The sequence below is a fragment of the Xiphophorus maculatus genome, chromosome 11 (genome assembly GCF_002775205.1).
Source record: "Xiphophorus maculatus strain JP 163 A chromosome 11, X_maculatus-5.0-male, whole genome shotgun sequence".
NCBI lineage: Eukaryota > Metazoa > Chordata > Actinopteri > Cyprinodontiformes > Poeciliidae > Xiphophorus > Xiphophorus maculatus.
The window spans coordinates 6,233,832-6,253,412 of NC_036453.1; the positions used below are offsets into that span (position 1 = coordinate 6,233,832).

Below are 19,581 nucleotides of genomic sequence, written 5' to 3' on the forward strand. Positions count from 1 at the left end.
TATGTAGCATGGCATTAGGCAGTGCTGTTTCTCACCTTGTTGCCCCTTTTTAAAGACATCCAAGATTGAGAAGATGTTAAAGACAGACATTTTAGGAAAAACAATTTCACTGATTAGTGTTTGGATCAATCACTCGGGTTTTCTCTTTGGGCTGTTATTGGCTGGCCTCCATGGGTAAAAGGACGTCCATGAGATGCTTGCCAGCGGGCCCCATGTCCTGGTCTGGCTCCAGAGAGGGCCTTGGTGAGGAAACACCAGCTGTATTTCCATTAACTATAGAATTGAACAATTTGAAATTCAAATAAGTTTGCTTCATGGAAACACACCGATTTCAAAATAACTCAATTTTGGAAATGAAAGTTCTTCACTAGGATGAGGTGCATCCTAGTGCACCTCATCCTAGTGAGGTTACATCAAAATAGATGTATTTCATAGAACTGTAATGGAAACCATTAAGATGACAACAGGAAGTAGTCTTCTTCATAGTTGGTAGTGTTTTGATGGGGGTCCGGGGGGATCTTGAACCAGAGCTCTCACAGCAAGACAGTTCATTAAAAAGATGTGAATCATTCAAATGAGTTGAATCCATAGCTCTTCTGTAAAATTGATGACTACAATTTCCCTAAAATGTTGAATACGTAGTACATAGTATTCAGGTAATGAATCTTGTAGCTACAATGGCTGAATAAGACACCACCGTATCCTCTGATTGGATGATAGTTGATGAGTGATGCACCATGGCTAAATGATGAATAGTTTATTCAAAGATTGTGTATATGGTGAATGAACTTAATTTTAAAAAGAGCCATTTCAACTACCTCTGTGGTTGAACATTTAAAGACATAATAGCATTTTTTAAGTTGTCATTTGCTCCATCTGGTCTTCATCTCATCTTAGTTCTGTACTCACGCTCCATCTTTGTTATTTTCAGCATACTGTAATTGGCTTGCAGATTTTTTTTTCTTAAGTCCCTTTACACTACAACGGTTAAAATAATAAAACTATCTGTTCCAGTAAACAGCTTTGATTTAAACTGTTAAATGAGTTTGCATGTAGCCCAGAGTGCAAAGTAACAATCCCTTTCTTCCTTATTGGTTGAAGTTAAAGTTTTCAAACCATTTCTGTTTTCAGAGGTTTGACTTTCAACTTTTTTTCAGTTCCTCAAGCTGGAAGCACTGTCACTTAATATGACATGTTGTATTGTGGTATATTTTCTCTAAATGTGAGGAAATGCATAACCACAGCGGTAAGGAATCCCTTCTCTCTTTTCAGCTTTCATTAAAAGTTGTTAAAAGAGATGGATGATAGCAGCAGTGGAAGACTGTGGCATTAAAGGGCATATTGAATCATTTTTATAACTCTTCCTATCCAGTTATATTCTAACTTGTAGCTCACAATGGTTATAGTAATTCCAATGTCTGAAAGTTAGAAAGATGTTAAAAAAAACAAAGGAAAGAACATTAGTGCAAGGAAGCCAAGGACACAGTCACACGATTTAAAAGTGAAGAAGTTAAGTATGAAAGCTGTGCATAAAACATGCGCTACCTAAGACAAAAGTGACAGTGCTTTTCTAAAACTCATTCCGAAGTATAAGTGGCAGTAGTCAAAAACACGCAACATGAAGAGGAAAAAACATGTAGGCTATAAATCTCACTGGACAACAAGTTAGATTTATTTAGAAATTTTGGAATGAAGGTTAAATCTCATCCAAGTTGATAAAATTCAGTGCCACCTTGTCAACTGTTATGCATCAAAAATACATAAATACCAGGATTCATAATTAACACACCAAGGAAATTCAGAATTCTAAATGGGAACTAACATGTTTGTAGGGCTTTTATTAAACGATTAAAATCATTCCATCTGTATTAGCAGCATCCCCACAAGGAAAATAGTTCTGAAAGCAAAAATAGGTCCAACCTGGTGTTAGTCTGCATGTGTGTGTTACAAAGTGTATGACTTGTGTTTCTGAACATGATGTTTTTCCTGAATAGACATATTGGGTATAGGATTACATAAAGTCACTTGCTGAGCTGTTTATCATGGCAAAACGGGGGAACATGCAGAGGCAACAGCAAGACATCTAAATTCCACAGCTTTATTGACTATTAAGGATTTAAAAATGCAATAATCAGAGATCAACTAATTAGCCTTTTGCAGTAAAAATGTCAAACAGCAATATTTTCCCTAAGATCCACCACCCTTATGTTTTCATGATAGGCTGTGGGTGGGAAGCAGCTGGCAGTGGGGGCTGACTGCGCCCTGAATGCTGTCATTACCTTAAATATCAAATGATGCATCACTGGTAGTCGGCAAATAGTGCGTTTTTGAATGGAATTGCCATGGTAATGAAGTCTTCAGATCCTACACAGTAAATGTCATCTATGAAAAGAACATTTCAGTATACAGAAAAAAAGGGAAAGCAATTTCACAGTCTCTTTCAAAGTGTTGCACTTTCTGATTTGCTCTTTTCTTTCACTTCTTTAATCCCATGTTATAACCAAGTCATGAATCTGCATAGTTAAGATAATATCACACACTGATAACATTACTGGTAATATTATTACTTACCTATTTGACAATCTAACTATCATAAATTCAATTTAAAACTATTTAGTAAGTTTATATACATATTTTTGTACTCAGTAGAAAAGTTAAACAACAATCATAGCTAACAGCATTTGACTAAATGTTAGCCACTAACTATGATTGACAGCAGCTCCAAAGATTTACATGGGGTTAAACCAAAGGACTAAATGGATTTGGATTGCACCTTTTAGTTTAAAATATGAATTACTTTATAAGTGTTTCACCTGCAGAAACCTTTTCCAGGCACCAAGGTAGTCCTCCGGGGTCCAATATTATTCTCTCCATTTCCGCTACACCTACAAAGATTATAAAAGAGAAAAAAAGAAGCAAAAAACGATTGGCCCAGAAAGTAATACCAGTAGGGAAGCGGGACTAATTTTTTTACCATGTACGCTTGGATAAAGTTTATTGGTTGGAGAGTGTTAAATGTTTTAAAGTGGTTGAAATTCTACATTGTAATTCAGTTATATCAGTTTAAACTCATCCACAGTTCATATTTTTTGTGGACTTTAACCATAACAGAATTGAAATCACTGATATCTCCTACAGATACTTGTGGTAAATCAGGGAGTAACCATATTAGTTTTATTCAAACAAATAATTTAGGTCTTAAGTGGTTTATGTTCTCAAGCAGATGTAAAAACGTTTAGTGCATCAAAGTTGAAACATATCTTTAGACTTAAGTTTAATGTGGATATATTAACACTAAAAAGAAATTCTCTAAAAGAGTATAAGATTAAAATTTTTACTATTTTATTAAAACTGAACAGCATTTTCAATATTTTTGTAGCATTTTAACAACTAAGAATTCAGAATCAGATTCATATTTATTCATGTTCCAAATGGTCAATTGATGTTACAGCAAGTATAAAAACTAAAAGACAAAATATCAAGTTAAAAAATAAACAACAAAACACAAAAAAGATGGTTATAAATATATTTTAAAGTGATTCCCACTTTTCTCAAAGACAGGGATATTTGATGTTATATACCTTGTATCGGGGACCAAATGTATTTTTTGCCCTCTAAAATATATAGTCACATATTATCAGTCGTACATTTGATACATCCATAAGCTGAATATTTGCCCATAATCTGGTTCATTGCATGTGACTCTAGGATTGTGGATATGTTGATATGATTCTAATTCTTTTTAACCTACTCCCAAGCCATAAAGGAGCATGTCAAAGGAGGAATCTTGCTGTGTGCCACTTAATTGAAAGAGCAAGCTTGAAAGGAAGATAATAGTAGGGAGGAATTTTGACCATCCAGGGACTCTCAGATTCACAGCAAGAAACAATGCTTCACTCAAACATTCAGTTAGTTTTCTCCAAACTCTACCTGAAGCTATTGTACTGAGTTCTACACCACTGGCTTCCTCTTGAGACAGAAATCAGAAAGTTGTCTGGAAGTAACCAGCAAATTACTCCTCGGCCAAACACTTTGAAGCCCATTCCTACCAGCAAATCCACTGCATGGAGGTAAATGCTGACAAAATCAGGCGACAAGAGGGAATAAAAAGAAAATCCATTTAAACTTCCAAAACACACAACTTTCTTATATCATGCAGCTGGGAGAGTCAAAAATCCCAGACATGTGTAATATGAAACAGAATATTATTCATTTGTTATTGTTTATAAAAAAGAAGCTTAAAAAGTTACGTTCAATGTCATTATTGACCAATTGCTATTTTTAAATTTACAAGATCAGCAATTGATTTTGTCAATACAATATTTATCAAAAAACATTTAAAACCTTTAGGTTATAAGACAAATATGTAACTAGATAAGGTGTACTTTTGAATTGTGGCTGTAGTTTATTCAACAAAAATGCGTTAGTAATTAAGTAAAACATTTAAAAAAGCTTTAAATGGATTAACAAAAACTGTAGAGAAGAATCAATCACTTATTTGGCATTACAACTGTGTAAAAATGTAGCAACAAGTAACAATTCACAGACCAAATGTTATTGCTCATCACTAAATGTCTCATTATAAATGGAAATTCAATTAAACAATAATCTTCACAGCCCTGTATTGTTTTTGAGCCATCTTATTTTTACGGCAGGCAGTTGTCAGGCTAAATCACTATCACTGATATTTCTGGCTTACAGCAATCCTGCAGAGTTTGATCCCTGCTGTTGCTCACATCTCAGAAGGGGGCAAACAGAGGACCCACAGGATTATCCTGTAAACTGGGACAGAGAGATCAGCTGTGAACCTCTTATCCCTGGTGGAGTCCCTACCACCACCACCAGAGCTCAGAAGAATGTACCTGTAATGTTTTTCTTTTAAAAATACATATTCATTTGAATACCACATGGTAATCATAAGTTGTTTGAAATACAACTCTTGCCTGAATGAATGAAAACTAACAGCATGTAAATCAGATAAGCATAAATTGCAATTTTATTGAGAAACCACATAGCAGATTTTTAAATATGGTCTTTACTGGCTGCATCACAAGGCAATTTCCTAAAACTCTCTAACCTCCAAGCTCATGCCCAGTTAATATTGTGTGATTGTTTTGTAATTTCATTTAATGAAAATGGTTTTTATTTGGTTCTAGAAAGCAGCTTTTTACATGCTTTTGCAATTTTGTGAATTTCACCATAAAGGGCACCAAGGATTTACAGTTTTCTTCTTTATGGAAATGTATTTACAGTTGTCTCAACTTCATGAGCTATCTACAGTATAACTCATTAAGTTTATTCTCTCTCTTCTGTTTCACTTTTCAGAATTACGACCACAGCTGCTTGTATGATGGACCTAAGAAGGTATCCACTAGATGAGCAAAACTGCACACTGGAAATAGAGAGTTGTAAGTAAAAACGTCTGTTTTGTTAACTAGCAACAAAGATTTTAATCAAACCTCATGAGGCTTATAAACTGAGACTGATTGGGAAGATTTATTTTGGTATTATACAGGATGACAGCGTAGTTTAACTCAGTCTTAAAAATAAATTTTTTGTGTAAGGTTACTGCCAAGTATTGTTCTCTTAGTGTAATATATTGAGTCAATTAATTCTAGTAATGTGCAATAGATTTTTAACTAGTTTTAGATTAACCAACATCAGATTACAACGTATGGGAAAATCTGAGTCACTTGACATGGAATTTAACCCAGATTGAATTTTTTCCCTGTTGCACTCATAAGCAGGACAATAAAATATGTGATGAGTAGCAACAACCTAAGAGCTACTGCCATTATGTTCCAAGCAATTTGCTGGGAATATGCAGACTCCTTTGCTGACTTGAATGCTAATGCACATAAGCCAGATACTCCAGGTACGAACTGAAGGCTGAGCTCATCGAGAACGAACATACTTTTTACATCAAACACTGTTTTTTGCCACCATCTATTTTGGATAATTTGAAATTTGAGACTCTACTTGAAATGCTGGGACTGCAAGAACATATATGCATAAAATATTAGATATCTTCAAAATGTGTGTACAGTTGTCAACTTCTGACGCAATGTTCTTCACTGAAAATGTGAACATGCCAGCACTTCTATAATATAATATTTATTGATTCATGCATTCAACAGCAGCAAGTGTCCAACAAATCATTGGAGTGTTGGTTAGTAGATTAAGCTTCACTATTGTTTCCCTTCCAATCTTTTAATCAAGAAACTAAATGATTTTAGTACCATGGTAAGGATTTTGTGCTTAATTTTTGTTTAAATCGGATTTTCACATACTAAGTTGTGTGCTGTGTGGGATGCACTTAAAGCTATTTATTTGAACATACCTTTGGCTGTCAGTAAGCAACTCAGAGGAAGAGAGAGAGAGAGAGAGACACTGAATGGTTACAAATGAAACGTTACACAGCAGGTGATCAAGGTGTGGGCAACAAAGTTGCCCCTATGGACTATGCTGGCTATCTTCAGGGTGTGAATTGGCTGCAAAAATGTTTTAATGGGTGTCAAGAATGAATCTAACACCTAAGTTCATGTCAGGATTAATCTTTTTCTAGCCAAATAATATAAATGCTGTTACACACTTTTGCTGCAATGTCAAGACAGATCATTGTATGAAAAGGCAATGTCCCCCAAAGATAAAAAAGAAACACTAAAGACTAAAAAGATCAAAACACACACACACACACGCACACACACACACGCACACACACGCACACACTTTGCACTTGTTTAATCTCAGCAGTGGGGCTTTGGGAAACACATTGTAATAATATCTGAAGGAAATCAACTATTCTGTGAGGTTTCATATGTTATACTGCCTTCACTGTGTTCAGTCATTTGTTGGAAGGTTGATTTACATCCTGCTCTCGCCAATAAATTCAAAATTTGCATTTTCTCGGTTCTTACTGTTTCTGTTGTCCTACTTTGATACTTTCTCTGTTTATACATGTACAGATGCATAATTAACTGTTTCATTTATCCATCATGATGGCCATTAATTATTGCTTTTGTAACTTTGCTGTGTTAAACATAATACCATGAACAGTTTGCTTGAACTCAGCTCTTTTACCCATTTTTTTCTGATTAGATTTTTACTTCTCCAATTGTTCAAAGCAAAAATCTGAACTGTTTTTACTTCATATGTATAAATTCATTCAACACACAGAGTGGTGTAGAGAAGATTGTATGCTATACCAAGGGCACAATTTGCATGAACACATGTACTTTTTAATTTATTTCAACCTGACAGTAACTGGTCACATACACTCCCAGGAACGTTGTTCTTACCGTTACTGTTTTTCATGATCAGAAATTTATCTGTATAACTGATTTATTTTTCTATTCAAATTACAAAATGCTTGTGTTCTTCAGCATTAATATTCAACAGTCTTTTGTTGTTGACAAGAAAACAGTTTGGACTCCAGCAATAGCTGTTGTGATTTGTGTTTGAAAATTCTAGAAATTTATTTCCACATGCTGAGGAAGTTTGGCATATCCAAGTTGTGGGAATGTCATATACATTTACTCAATGATGCAGTTTGAGTATGACTGTAGTTATTGAATTGAATCAGAGAAAAGTAAATGGGAAACAAAGTAAAGACAAATTATACCAGCAGTCGGATATGAATAGGGTTAACATAATCCAGTATATTCAACACATTCAGAAGCAGAATTTTGCATCATAGAGCCTTTTATATGGATATTACACAGAAATATGTTTCCTACTGATTAGCAGGTTAAAATGCTTTTTCAGTGGCTGAAAAACACAAAGAGCAAAACAAAGACAAACCTTCAGGACTCGGTGTTTGCTCTCATACATGCTACAACAGAAATAACATGGAGAGAGGAGGTAAAAGAACATGGCTGTTCATTTCTCTTTTAGATTCTGTAAACTTACAGAGAAACTAATATTTTGTAACAGCATTTCTTCAAAATAGCAGCCATATCATCTGCTCCAGCAATCCACATCATATAGATGGATTCATCTTTCCTTTCTATTTCACATCTGCTGGTTGAGCTCAAACTATTTCTAGAAACTGCAGACATCCTGTGGGGTGTTAATGGTTTTCACACTCAGGTTACATGGCGTATTTATTTTTTTCTACCACCGAATGATTCCTCCGTGTTCAGACACAATGATGAGCAGTTTGCAGCATACTGCAAAATCATTTTTAATTACTAGACTAGGAATGACATTACAGTCACTTTGAACTTAATGAAATTCATTTGAGGAACATTTGGGAGTGAATTAGGTCATCCTCACTCACTGCAGAGGATGAGGAGAAGGTTGTTGAATTGCTTTATGTTTTTGAAGCATTGTCCTTTGGTAAAATATGAAAACTGGGATTATAACCACACATCTAACTAATGTGATGAGATTATGTACAACTTACATGGATAATACTTTGTGAGAGAGTCATCTCTCTGAGGAGAGGTATTTCAAAGTTTTGAGATAACAGCTCTAGTGAAGTCCACAATTTTAGTTTAAAAAAACAGCATCTATTTTTGTGTTTATACTAATTTGTCCATGTAGGTGTGCAGTGGAGCTAGTGTTATTTAACAAAGTTAATTAGTTAACCTTAGCTAACTGAGGTAAGTGACTAAGAATAGTTGTCTCCAGAGTAACTAATTAACTTTAGCAGTCATTTTCCCAGAAATGCATGTAGAAAGAGCCGTTTGCATACAGGACTTCCCTGCCCCAGTGCAACATCACATGTGCCAGCCCTTTCAATAAAAAAAAGTATTTTTTTTTTTGTTTGTTGTTAATAAAAATAATAGCAAAAGCTTTATTTAATATTGTTAACCCTAAGGCAGATCAAAATCTTTTCTTTTTTTTTTATCTTCCTCCAAAATCCTTTTCTCTTACTGAAACGAATCAACTGTGACATTATTTCATAACTCTGAAAAAGAAAAGAGCCTGGAGTCAGATTCGGTAGAGTCCCAGTTAAATAGCTTTAGTATCATATTTTTATTCCATTTGACGTTATCATGAACAATTTTATTTATTTTGCTCTGTGCAAATGTTGTACCCATGCAACAACAGACGGACTTAATGTGTCTATTTGACTTCTTTCAAATTATGGACCATTTTGTTTGGCTTCTATTAATGACTTTTGTATTAAACTATTTATAAGGGAAAGAGTGAGGAAAAAACATTGAATTAATAAAAGATATCTTTGAATAACTACTATTCATAGACAAAAAAGTACAACTGCTGCTGTAGTTAAAAACAAATTCACCGGACCCCCATCAGTACTAGAACCTTAAAGAATAATGATCATGCAATTACTAATAAAAGATTAATCATATAAAGTACTTAAACATAAGCTTTAAACCCAGAATGCTATCTTGATATGACAAAACACTTTCTAAAATTCTATCCAGCTCTTCCTATGTATTACAACAGCAACAGACTGAATTAGGTAATTATGACGCATGGTAGTGTGACATTAAAATCACCTACTTTGCCAAAGTGACAAACACTGACTTCACAAAAATTGCATAAATATTGGTAAATGCAACAATATAAACAGTTTATAAGACTCTTCAAAAGGTAGCACTTAGTATTGGTATTGTTATTCTTCACAAAGTTCAGATGCACTGAGCAAATTCTTATAGGTCATATAATGCACTATGTATCATTTCGTCATGAACAACTGATATTTTTCTACCATACGAAACGTATTTTAATTCATATTTTTATACCTGACACAAAGTTATTACTTGCTCTTAATAAGATAAATAAATCAGTTTTATTCAATTTATGACTCTCTTACTCCCTTCACTGAAACAGCTAACATTGTCTTATTCATTCAGCAACATCTCTAATTTCAGTGGCCCCATTACCAAATATTCTCCTCTTAACATAATTAAAAATGTTAAAAGTTGCTCACGTTTTAGCCATTTAAATACCTGCACAGGTAAAAGGTAGGTAATATTTATTTATGAAAACATTTGTCGATGTTTGTCCTCTGTACCAGATGGTTACACCACTGATGACATTGAATTCTACTGGCGAGGAGGAAATAACGCTGTGACAGGGGTGGACAAGATTGAACTGCCCCAGTTCTCCATTGTGGATCATAAACTTATCTCCAAGAATGTTGTCTTCTCCACAGGTAATTTTCATGTGCGTACATCACATTATAAACCATTATAAAAGTAAATGTTTATGCTATTAGCTACAATCTTGATAAGAAGCTTGCAGTAATGTCTGGGATTGAAATAGTCATGCCAATGCAACATACTGTACCTCTGGCTGCAGCAACATGGTGGGAAATAAAGAAAAATACAACATATTTATTTAGCATTGATGGAAAACACACACACAAAAATCAGATACAATAATTCATCTTCCACTTTTAGCATATTTATGAATTTGCTTTGCAGTTTAGCATTTACTGAGGACAATGGGTTTTTTGAATATAGAGTAGAGGTGTAGATATTGCACTGTGTAACTATGTAGTGACATTAAAAGAATACAGAGACTGAAAGTTTGTTTTGTTTGCAGAATTTTCAATTTCTGAAAGCCTTTTAATAACCTCTCTGTAAGTGCAGAATGAACAATGTAGACCATCAAAATACACCTGGGGCCTCAGGAATGAATGACTTCCATAATGAACAAATTTTATATCTACACGTGACAAAAACCGAGCAAATGTGTTGTATTAATGTGTGAGGCTAAATGTGGTTCAATTTCATCACTCAGATTTAAACAACAAAAGATTAAAATCGTAAAAAAGTAAACATTGAGCTTGTTACATTTTTTTAGGTTTTATTGGCTGTAGTGGCCTTTATTTAAGAGTGAATTGACAGGTAAGTGGGTATGGAGAGATGGGGGAAGACATGTGGCAAAGGTCACCAGGCTGGGAATCGAACCTGCGACAGCAGTGGAGGCCTTAGTCGACGACTCAGGCCTCCACATGTGGGTGGTGCTTAACCCCGGCACCACCACAGAACCGCCAGAGCTTGATACCTAATGGAGTCGTGCTCTTTCAGCCTAGTGAAGTGACTTTTGGTTATTTGTAGTTTTTTATTGTTTCTTAAAAAAAGTTTCCATTACTGTCACATTTTCACGGCAGGTCAAAAGTATGCTTGGATGACTGCACATTTTAACACAACGTTCATGAACTGTGCACACTTTTATCTGTGGCACTGTTTAAATAAACGCATACAATGTGTTGTAACACTTGATTCAGACCAAATGATGGCCGATGCTCATTGAACCAATTTTTCAGGATCTGACCCTGACAAATTCTGGCATTGTCATCTCATGTGATGTGATTCTTTAAATTACTATGTCACATGGTTTGTTTAGAGAATGAGAAACTGCTTGCTTCTGCAGTTAGCATGAAAAGAGTCGTTCCAAGCTAAAGCATTTAGAAATGAAAATTACACATGTTATAGTATTCTGATTTTTTTTTTATCATTTCCCTCTTTTCTCATCTGACCAGGTTCTTATCCACGTCTTTCCCTGAGTTTCAAGCTAAAGAGGAATATTGGATATTTCATCTTGCAAACATACATGCCTTCTATACTTATCACTATTCTGTCCTGGGTCTCTTTCTGGATCAACTACGATGCCTCTGCAGCCAGGGTGGCTCTAGGTGAGCACAAACAGTAAATGTTTGATTAACATTAGCTTGTGTTAAGCTTCCTAATTGTTGCATGTTATGAAGCACAAATTTATGATGGTAAACATTTTCCTGTAGTATCCATCATACCAGATGGACTTTTAGGAACTCCGATATTCACATTTGCAGTAAATTCAGCAACTTTAAGTCTCCTTACATCTTTAACTCCTCTGGTTTGTAAAACCAGCATAGGCTTTTCAGATTGTTTCAGATTTTGCATTAATCAGAAGCTTCATTTTTTTTTTAATCACAAAACTCCATCAAGCTAGCTTCAGCCTCAATCCCCAGTTTAGCCTATAGGGCAATTTCACTGATTGACTGTGCCGCATTTAGTGATCCTGTGGGAAGGCATGCGTGGGATGAAAAAACAAAAAAACAAAAACAAAAGGTAATGCTCTGTAATGGAGGCAGGTCAACAGTGGTGGGAAATATTCAGTCATGCTCTTTTCCACACTGGATTTAGGAACCACTTAACTCTGACCTGATTTAGGGGCATTAAAGTGGACATGTAAAAGCTGAATCACATGGTTGATGTGTCCAAACATCCTTTGTTAGTGTTGTTAAGCCTTTACAAAAACTGTGTGGGACATTGCTTCAATCCTTTTTAAACACAGGTCAACGCTGTGACAGTGGTATAGTAAAAAAAAAAAAAAAACATGTTTTCTGTGACTAAATAGAAATTAGCTTATTTTTGTTTGTTTTTTAAAAGCTGTTGTCTCTGAGAGGATTTCATGGTGTTTCATGTGCTCTAAACCTATGTTTCTGTTTGCTCTGGAAAAGTAAAGCTAAGCTTCAGGATTAGGCTTCTAATGTTATTTACAAAGCACACTCCACAATGATTAGCAGCCCTGGTAAAGATGTGTGCAAAAACATCATTGTTTCCAAGATTTCAATGAGTCTCTTACCATCCTGCTTACTTTATGTAGATGCAAGGTAATTGTGGACGCTTCTCCAACCTTGTTTGTCAAAGTTGTAATTGTGCTAAACATTTCACTGATTGCTCTTACACCAGATATGGTGTAAGAGCTTTTAAGAGGGATCAAGAGAAACTTCCTCCTGTATCCCATAATATTTATATTCTAAGGAAACATGAAGTTATTTATTACAAATTAAACGTTCCTCCATGAAGTGAAAATGTCAAGTGTAAATTAGGGAAACATTTCAGCCACTGTGTATTTTATCAAAGGTTGGATCTGAAAGAAAACTGTCAGATTATGCAACTGTGTTTACTGAATACTAACACTATTGTAAATCAGGACACTAAAAATGAGAATATTCAAAGAAATGGCTATATATAAAAGTTGGCTTATCAAACACTAGAAGCTCTTGACAAGTAAACACAATTAAAGTTGACATAAATTTAAAATGGCTGCACTACTTCAGGTTTGAGTGCTGTATCTTGTCGCTCAAAGAGTATTAAAATGCCTAGCGTGTTATTGATGTTGGCAGCTTTAATGACTCAGAAATTGTTACCTTCTTTGGTGTCCATAGGACACATTTGAGTGAGTGAGTTGATTTAATCTTACAAAGAGTTGTATATTTCTGTTGTTCTTCTCATGGGTAGTTCTATGTAGTGATTTATGTCCTTCATGCTGTGAAATTATTCTTCTTTACCAGGTATTACCACGGTGCTCACCATGACAACCATTAACACCCACCTGAGAGAAACCCTTCCCAAAATTCCTTATGTCAAGGCCATAGACATGTACCTCATGGGCTGCTTTGTGTTTGTCTTCCTGGCTCTGCTGGAGTATGCTCTGGTGAACTACATCTTCTTTGGCCAGGGTCCTCAGCGTCAGAAAAAGGCTGCTGAGAAGACAGCAACAGCAAACAATGAAAAGATGAGGATGGATTCAAATAAGGTAAAAGCTTACTAAGATTTATTGATGTGTTTTATGTATTTGGCATGTTGCAGTGTCCAGATCAATTTCAGCTTTATTTTTTATATATACAGTAGATGTCTTCATGTTTTCTTTATACACTCTGTGACACATCCTGACAAACCCCGACACTTCCCTCTCAAAGCTTCACAGGCGGTGTGAGGTGTATTTCCTGTAACACTTCATCTGTTCTGGTGTCCAGTTTAAGGTTACACACATTACCTCCTCCTCACATGAATTTAAAAAAATTGTAAAAGATTCATTTGTGGTAAGTGGATTGATTTGAACATAATATGAACCAAGTTTGCTTCTATGGCTGATTTGATTTGGACCTGTTTGCACAGTGAGCTAAGATGGTAATTGCTATAATTGTCTATTATTATCTCTTAAGGAAATATGAGCTGTTCCAGTCAAGTGAAACCGTGTAGTGTAGCCTTTTTTTGGAGTTAAATGTGGCACTGAAAACACAGTGCTTACATAATTTAAAAAATGTAGGGCATAGTTTCATACCAAATCAATTGTTTTTTTTTGGTTTTTTCCCACAAATGTTCCACTATCATTCAGATATTAAATTTCCTCATGTTTTCTTAAAGTTTTCTTTGCTACTTGTCTGCAGTGGCTGGTGGGAAACGTGGTTGGCAGAGATGATACTCTGTACGCAAGAATGAAACAAAGAGACCTTGCTGGTCACGATTCAATGTGGGAGCCAATCTTCATGGATGACGCAGCAATTGGGCTTGGAGATCAAAAAAACAAGGTACTGCAAAATCTGTTTCTATACATTCATAGCATACACAATATTGACTAACATGCCCACCCCAATACAAACAGTATTCATATATAACATTAAGTACATCTGAACCTTATGCAGTTTGTTAACTTACTGAGTAAATAATACCAACACAGGAAAGTGAAAAGGTATTGAAATTTACATTTTCATTTACAAAATAGATTTTTTTTTTAACTGTTCAGTGATATATTTGCAACTCTTCTGTTGACAGATGGATACACATGAAAACATCCTCTTGGGCACTCTGGATATCAAGAATGACATGGGTGTTACAGAGCTGGCTCTGGGTCTCAATGACCCGCGAAATACCATGTTAACATATGACAGCTCAAATCTGCAATATCGCAAATCAGGGCTGACAAGGCACAACTTTGGGCGAAATGCACTGGAGCGCCACATGACTCAAAAGAAAAGCAGACTTCGGAGGCGGGCCTCTCAGTTAAAAATCACCATCCCGGACTTGACTGATGTAAACTCTATCGACAAATGGTCACGAATGATCTTCCCAACTGTATTTTCCTTCTTTAACATTGTTTACTGGCTCTACTATGTAAATTAAAGAGAAACAGGACATGAGTGAAATCAAGCACATCAAAGGTAAATAAGAATTTAACGTTTGTATTTGAGTGACTTCATATTTATGTTCTCTTGTAAAGCTAGATGGAATTGCCGTATTCAGGACTGGATCCATGATTTCTGAAAGCACAATCTTTGCTGGCTACCACACGAAAACCTTATGGAAAAGAGATTACATACTTATAAGGTGCCTGTTCCTGAACATTTGTTTATACTGTTAAGTGTTTTCTTTTTATTGAATATCTTAACATCTCTCAATCTGTTTGTTTTTAACCACTAAGTCAATTTTGATTTGAAGTACACATCATCAACAATGCTAGACATAAACTTATAAAAAAACCATTTCAAAAATGTTTACTTTCACTGAGACTGCTTAAAAATGATGAAACTAACTTAAAGCCTACAGGGTTATCTCACAATAATCATGTCAAAGACTATAGGCTATCACTGATCTAATTGCATGAACTTGCTGAAAAAAAACTGTAAAAATGCTAAAGAATGAAAATATATTGTATGATATAAAGTTAACATTTTTCTAACATTGTGATTTTTAAAACTTTTTCTAATGTAATACATTGATAGCACTACAAAACTGTATTTTCCTGACATCTTTGTCAGCTTATCATCCTCTTCTGTAAATTTACAAATAATATCAACAATGTGTACAAATATCCTTAATATGCTTGTCGATTTCAACAAATAAAAAATAGGATATAACTACTACGACTAAACCATTCAAAACCTCTAGTTTGGTTCAATGTATCAAAATCCAGACAGACTGGAGAACAAGAATGGCAAAAAAAACATATCACAATTCTGTTCCTGATTACCTTTTTTTTTGTTAAAAGCACATACTTAAATAAAAAAGGCCCCATGGTTCATTTAAAAAAAAAAGAATGCAAGAGTACAACATTTTACATTTCCTTTTTTATGGCACTACTTCAATAGCTTTGTATAGGTTTACTGATTATTAGCTTCTGCAAACATTTTTTCTGATTGTTGTAGATTTAATATTTTTTCCAAATCAAGAAAAGGCTCATTGCAATTAAACAAGTTTATCACACACACTATGATTCTAAGATTTGGAGTGCACAGTTACAAGTATGCTTTTATTTTAGATTGTTTACAAGCCAAGAGACTTAACCACACTCCTTGCACTTGGTGCTTTTGGGCCTCATCTTGAGACAAACTTAATTATCATTACTTTATTTTTGTTGTCAAAATTTATTAGGAATTAAATTGCTTGCAAAATATACTTAGATCTTAGGTACTTTGTGCATAACTTCAGCTCTAAGATTTATAAATTATGAACTCTTAAGATCTAAACGACATTAAATTTGTGACAAACTATTAAGTTAAAAAAATTGTTCAAAGCTTCATTGTATTGGCATTAACATGTTACTCTAGAATATGGAGTAGTTGCGAATACCTGAACACCTTTAGGTCAATACTTTTAATGTCAGGGATTTACAATGGATTTTTTCCTCCCAGGTGTTTTTGGGGCTTGTATTTTATGATGCTATATCCACCAAGTTTAAAATTGAGAATTATGTGAAAACATAATGCCAAACTCAGACATCAATGCATATCACAATAGTCATCCAAAACGAGAGCTGTGATGGCGAAGTCTTCAATTCCAACTTAGGTTCATAAAGTGAAGAATTAAAAAGGTATTTGTTCAGTGCAGTACCTTCATTACTTAACAAACCAGCACCCTACATGTATTTGAAAGGTCTCTGTTTTACACTCAGTGTGCCTGTAATTCACCACAATGGTAAAAGGCAACTTGTGATAAAAACTTCCAAAAGTAAAAAAATCAGCAACAATTCAGGTGGAACAAGAATATCTAAGGGATGCGCCATGCAGAGCATTCTACCATGTGCCATACGGTCAAGTTTACGTACTTTAACTTGTGCATCAGGCTTTTTGTGATCTCAGCATGCCCAGTCAGAAGAACTCAGAAGGATTACAGTAGCTAACGCCATTGATTTCAGAAAACCAAGTTATTTTTAGTGCTCTCCACTCAAGTTAACTCTCACAATTCAACCATACTATTGCTGCTCATATTCCTCTTCCACTCATGATCAGTAAATGTTTGTGCATTGGTTTCTCTTTACCACATTGCCACATGCTAGTTTTCACCTAACAAAAACACTATTTGTAACAAACAACTGAGCCAGAGTGCAGTTTCCAATGTTCTCTTCTCCCCAACACCAAGCCAGAACGCACAGCTGAACACAAAACATGCTACTTCCTATGAAAAAAACAGCCTTATTCTGATGCCCACGTGTCAGATTACCCTTTTTCACAAAAGCTATGTCACCAAAATATATCACGTCAGAAAATCAATATTTTTTTTAAATTGACATCATTCACAACTTCTCCTTATGTTTACTGATTGGCCCATTTGAAATTGTACCAGAGGATCCAATAAGAGAAAGCCCAGATGGAGCACTGACAGCTTAAGAAAGGAAAGATTAGAGTCAAGCGGAATTGTGCAAGAAGGAAATGGCCAGGTTATGACAAAGTGGCCTAAACAAAAACAGAAAATGAAAACAAAAAACAACAAGAGAAACTGAAAATAAGTGGTTCAACTTCAAAATGAATACACAAAGAGATAGAAATTTATATAAAAATATCTTTAAATGAATGCAAAAGTTATTAAAACGTAAATGAATATGAAGAACTGAGGGAAGATATTTTTTTGCACTAATTCCAAGTGTGGAAGATGTAAGTGAACAATGTAGAAAGACATAAACAATGCAATCAGAAGAAAATTACTAAAAAAACTACAACAGTGTATATATCAGGAAAGATCACTGGTCTTGATTTGGAACATATTGCTGTACATACACAAAATTAGGAAATTAAAGCAGCACTTCCATTTTTTTTTCTTCTGCTATGTAAAGCAAAAACAGAGGGTGATGTGAAACAATGTAAATAGTCAGCTGTGGAGTCACTTCTACTTTGTTTATGAAAGTCCACGTTGTTTTTAACCAAAGTGTAAAGTTGTATTCATGAATGTAGCTCATGCTTTTGCACCATGGATTTACTGACTATCAGCAAAAGTAAAGCAAGTTCTACAGCACATGATTTACTAAAACAAGATTTTAACTGATACTCTTCATCAGGCCACAATTCAGCTTTCAAAAAACACAATTTCAACTAATACCAGTCGCAGTTCTTGCCCTGGAGGAGCCCCATCTTCTGTTGCCCCTAAACAACCAAAACCTAGAAAACTGAATTCTAGGTCAAAATTAAATGAGTTGCCGTCCCACACGAAGCACATTTCACTTTCCAACAGCAAACACCAACTCCTTACAGACAGCATATGCAAAAAGAAGCAATAGAAAACTTGTTCAAAACGTAACTAGCAGATGAGTTTTGTTTTAATATTATTATTTTGTGCTGGCCTTTCTAATGTTGACCTAAAAAGCCAACAAAATCGCAGCCATCTGTTACTGACCATATAAAGATTTGTTTAATAAATGTATTTGTTGTTCTGAAGAGAGAGGGGCTTTGTGATTTTGTTTCTGATGTTTTGTTGCTTTCTGTGTTCATTATACACAGTTAGCTTAAGCAGAATTGTACCTTTGTTCCACTAAACACACAATCTAGCCATTGTAACATATTTTGAAGTGTCTTTTACATACTAAGTCCACCTCAGCTATAGTTAGAGCTTTGTAATAATCAGAATACTACTGTACATGGTTTGATGTGGTGTATTTCAATGTGAGCGTGCTAGGAGTGAATGTTTTCCAGGTACATGTGTTTTAAAGCACACTGGTAAAAATATATGTGTGTAACTCACACTGATTTTTTGTTATTTTGTTTCATATATTTTTATACTTCTATATTCTATGTAAAAAAATAATCAAATTTTCATATTTATAATATTGAGAAAGATTACATTGCCCTATTGGGCAGAAAATGTTAGGATATTTATTAGAATCAAATCCTTTCATAATTGTGCAAAATTCACAACTACAAGATCACAAATGGCTTGAAGTTCACTTTTTTTTTGTTGTGCATTAGCTAGAAGGTTTTGGAATTGGAAGGTTTTTGCAGAGTTATGTCCTCTGGAGCATAAAAGGGCAATACTGTAAACGCCTGCATGACACATCTCAGAAATGGTGTATGTTTGCACACACTCACAGAAGAAGCCTTAGCCTCCTGCTACCCTGGACCTCCTGCCAAACTGCTTCAGCCCCCATTCACCTTCTTGACACCCTCTGCCCTGAAACCAAGAGCTCTTCCCTTTTTGAAGATATGCCCTGTAAAAAGTCATTTTTTGTCTTTATTATAAAAACAATGGAATTTACTACATTGTTAATAAATATTGTATAAAGTTCTGAATGTGAGTGATTTTTTATTATGAATTTATGCTCCGTGCTGCTCTAGTATGGCCATGGGTTACATTTATGTGTATCTAGCTTATAAAAAGAGATGATGTTGTTTGGGTCCAGCAGCATTTACTTCAGCTACATTCACATAGCAGGCAAATGCAACCCAAACCCACTTTTTAATGTGACAAGTGATCTACTTCCAGCCTTTCACCTCAGTCAGAACAACCCAATTCCGATCTTTTCCTTTTCTGTGCCACTTCTGTATGTGATTCTAATTTGGATTCTTTTTTTTTTTCAAAAAGTCAAAAAGGTCATGTCAAATTTTATCTGCCTTTTACATAGTTG

At 34.9% G+C, this 19,581-nt stretch overlaps 1 protein-coding gene and 1 long non-coding RNA gene across 2 annotated transcripts in view; one reads left to right on the plus strand and one right to left on the minus strand.

The window, feature by feature from the left end:
- Positions 1-19,241, plus strand: part of LOC102221233 (gamma-aminobutyric acid receptor subunit beta-2-like) — a 41,617-nt gene extending 22,376 nt beyond the window's left edge. Inside the window, exons 5-10 of the mRNA XM_005808769.3 lie at positions 5,326-5,408; positions 9,992-10,129; positions 11,465-11,617; positions 13,262-13,506; positions 14,141-14,281; positions 14,526-19,241. Coding sequence (XP_005808826.2) covers positions 5,326-5,408; positions 9,992-10,129; positions 11,465-11,617; positions 13,262-13,506; positions 14,141-14,281; positions 14,526-14,873 — 1,108 coding nt within the window. The 3' untranslated portion in view covers positions 14,874-19,241. The remainder of the gene's footprint in view (positions 1-5,325; positions 5,409-9,991; positions 10,130-11,464; positions 11,618-13,261; positions 13,507-14,140; positions 14,282-14,525) is intronic.
- Positions 1,665-13,424, minus strand: LOC111610108. The gene is made up of 3 exons (XR_002753494.1): positions 13,354-13,424; positions 2,814-2,885; positions 1,665-2,382 (listed from the first exon to the last, which is right to left on the minus strand). It is a non-coding gene; the product is annotated as an uncharacterized LOC111610108 (long non-coding RNA).
- Positions 19,242-19,581: the final 340 nt, after the last annotated feature.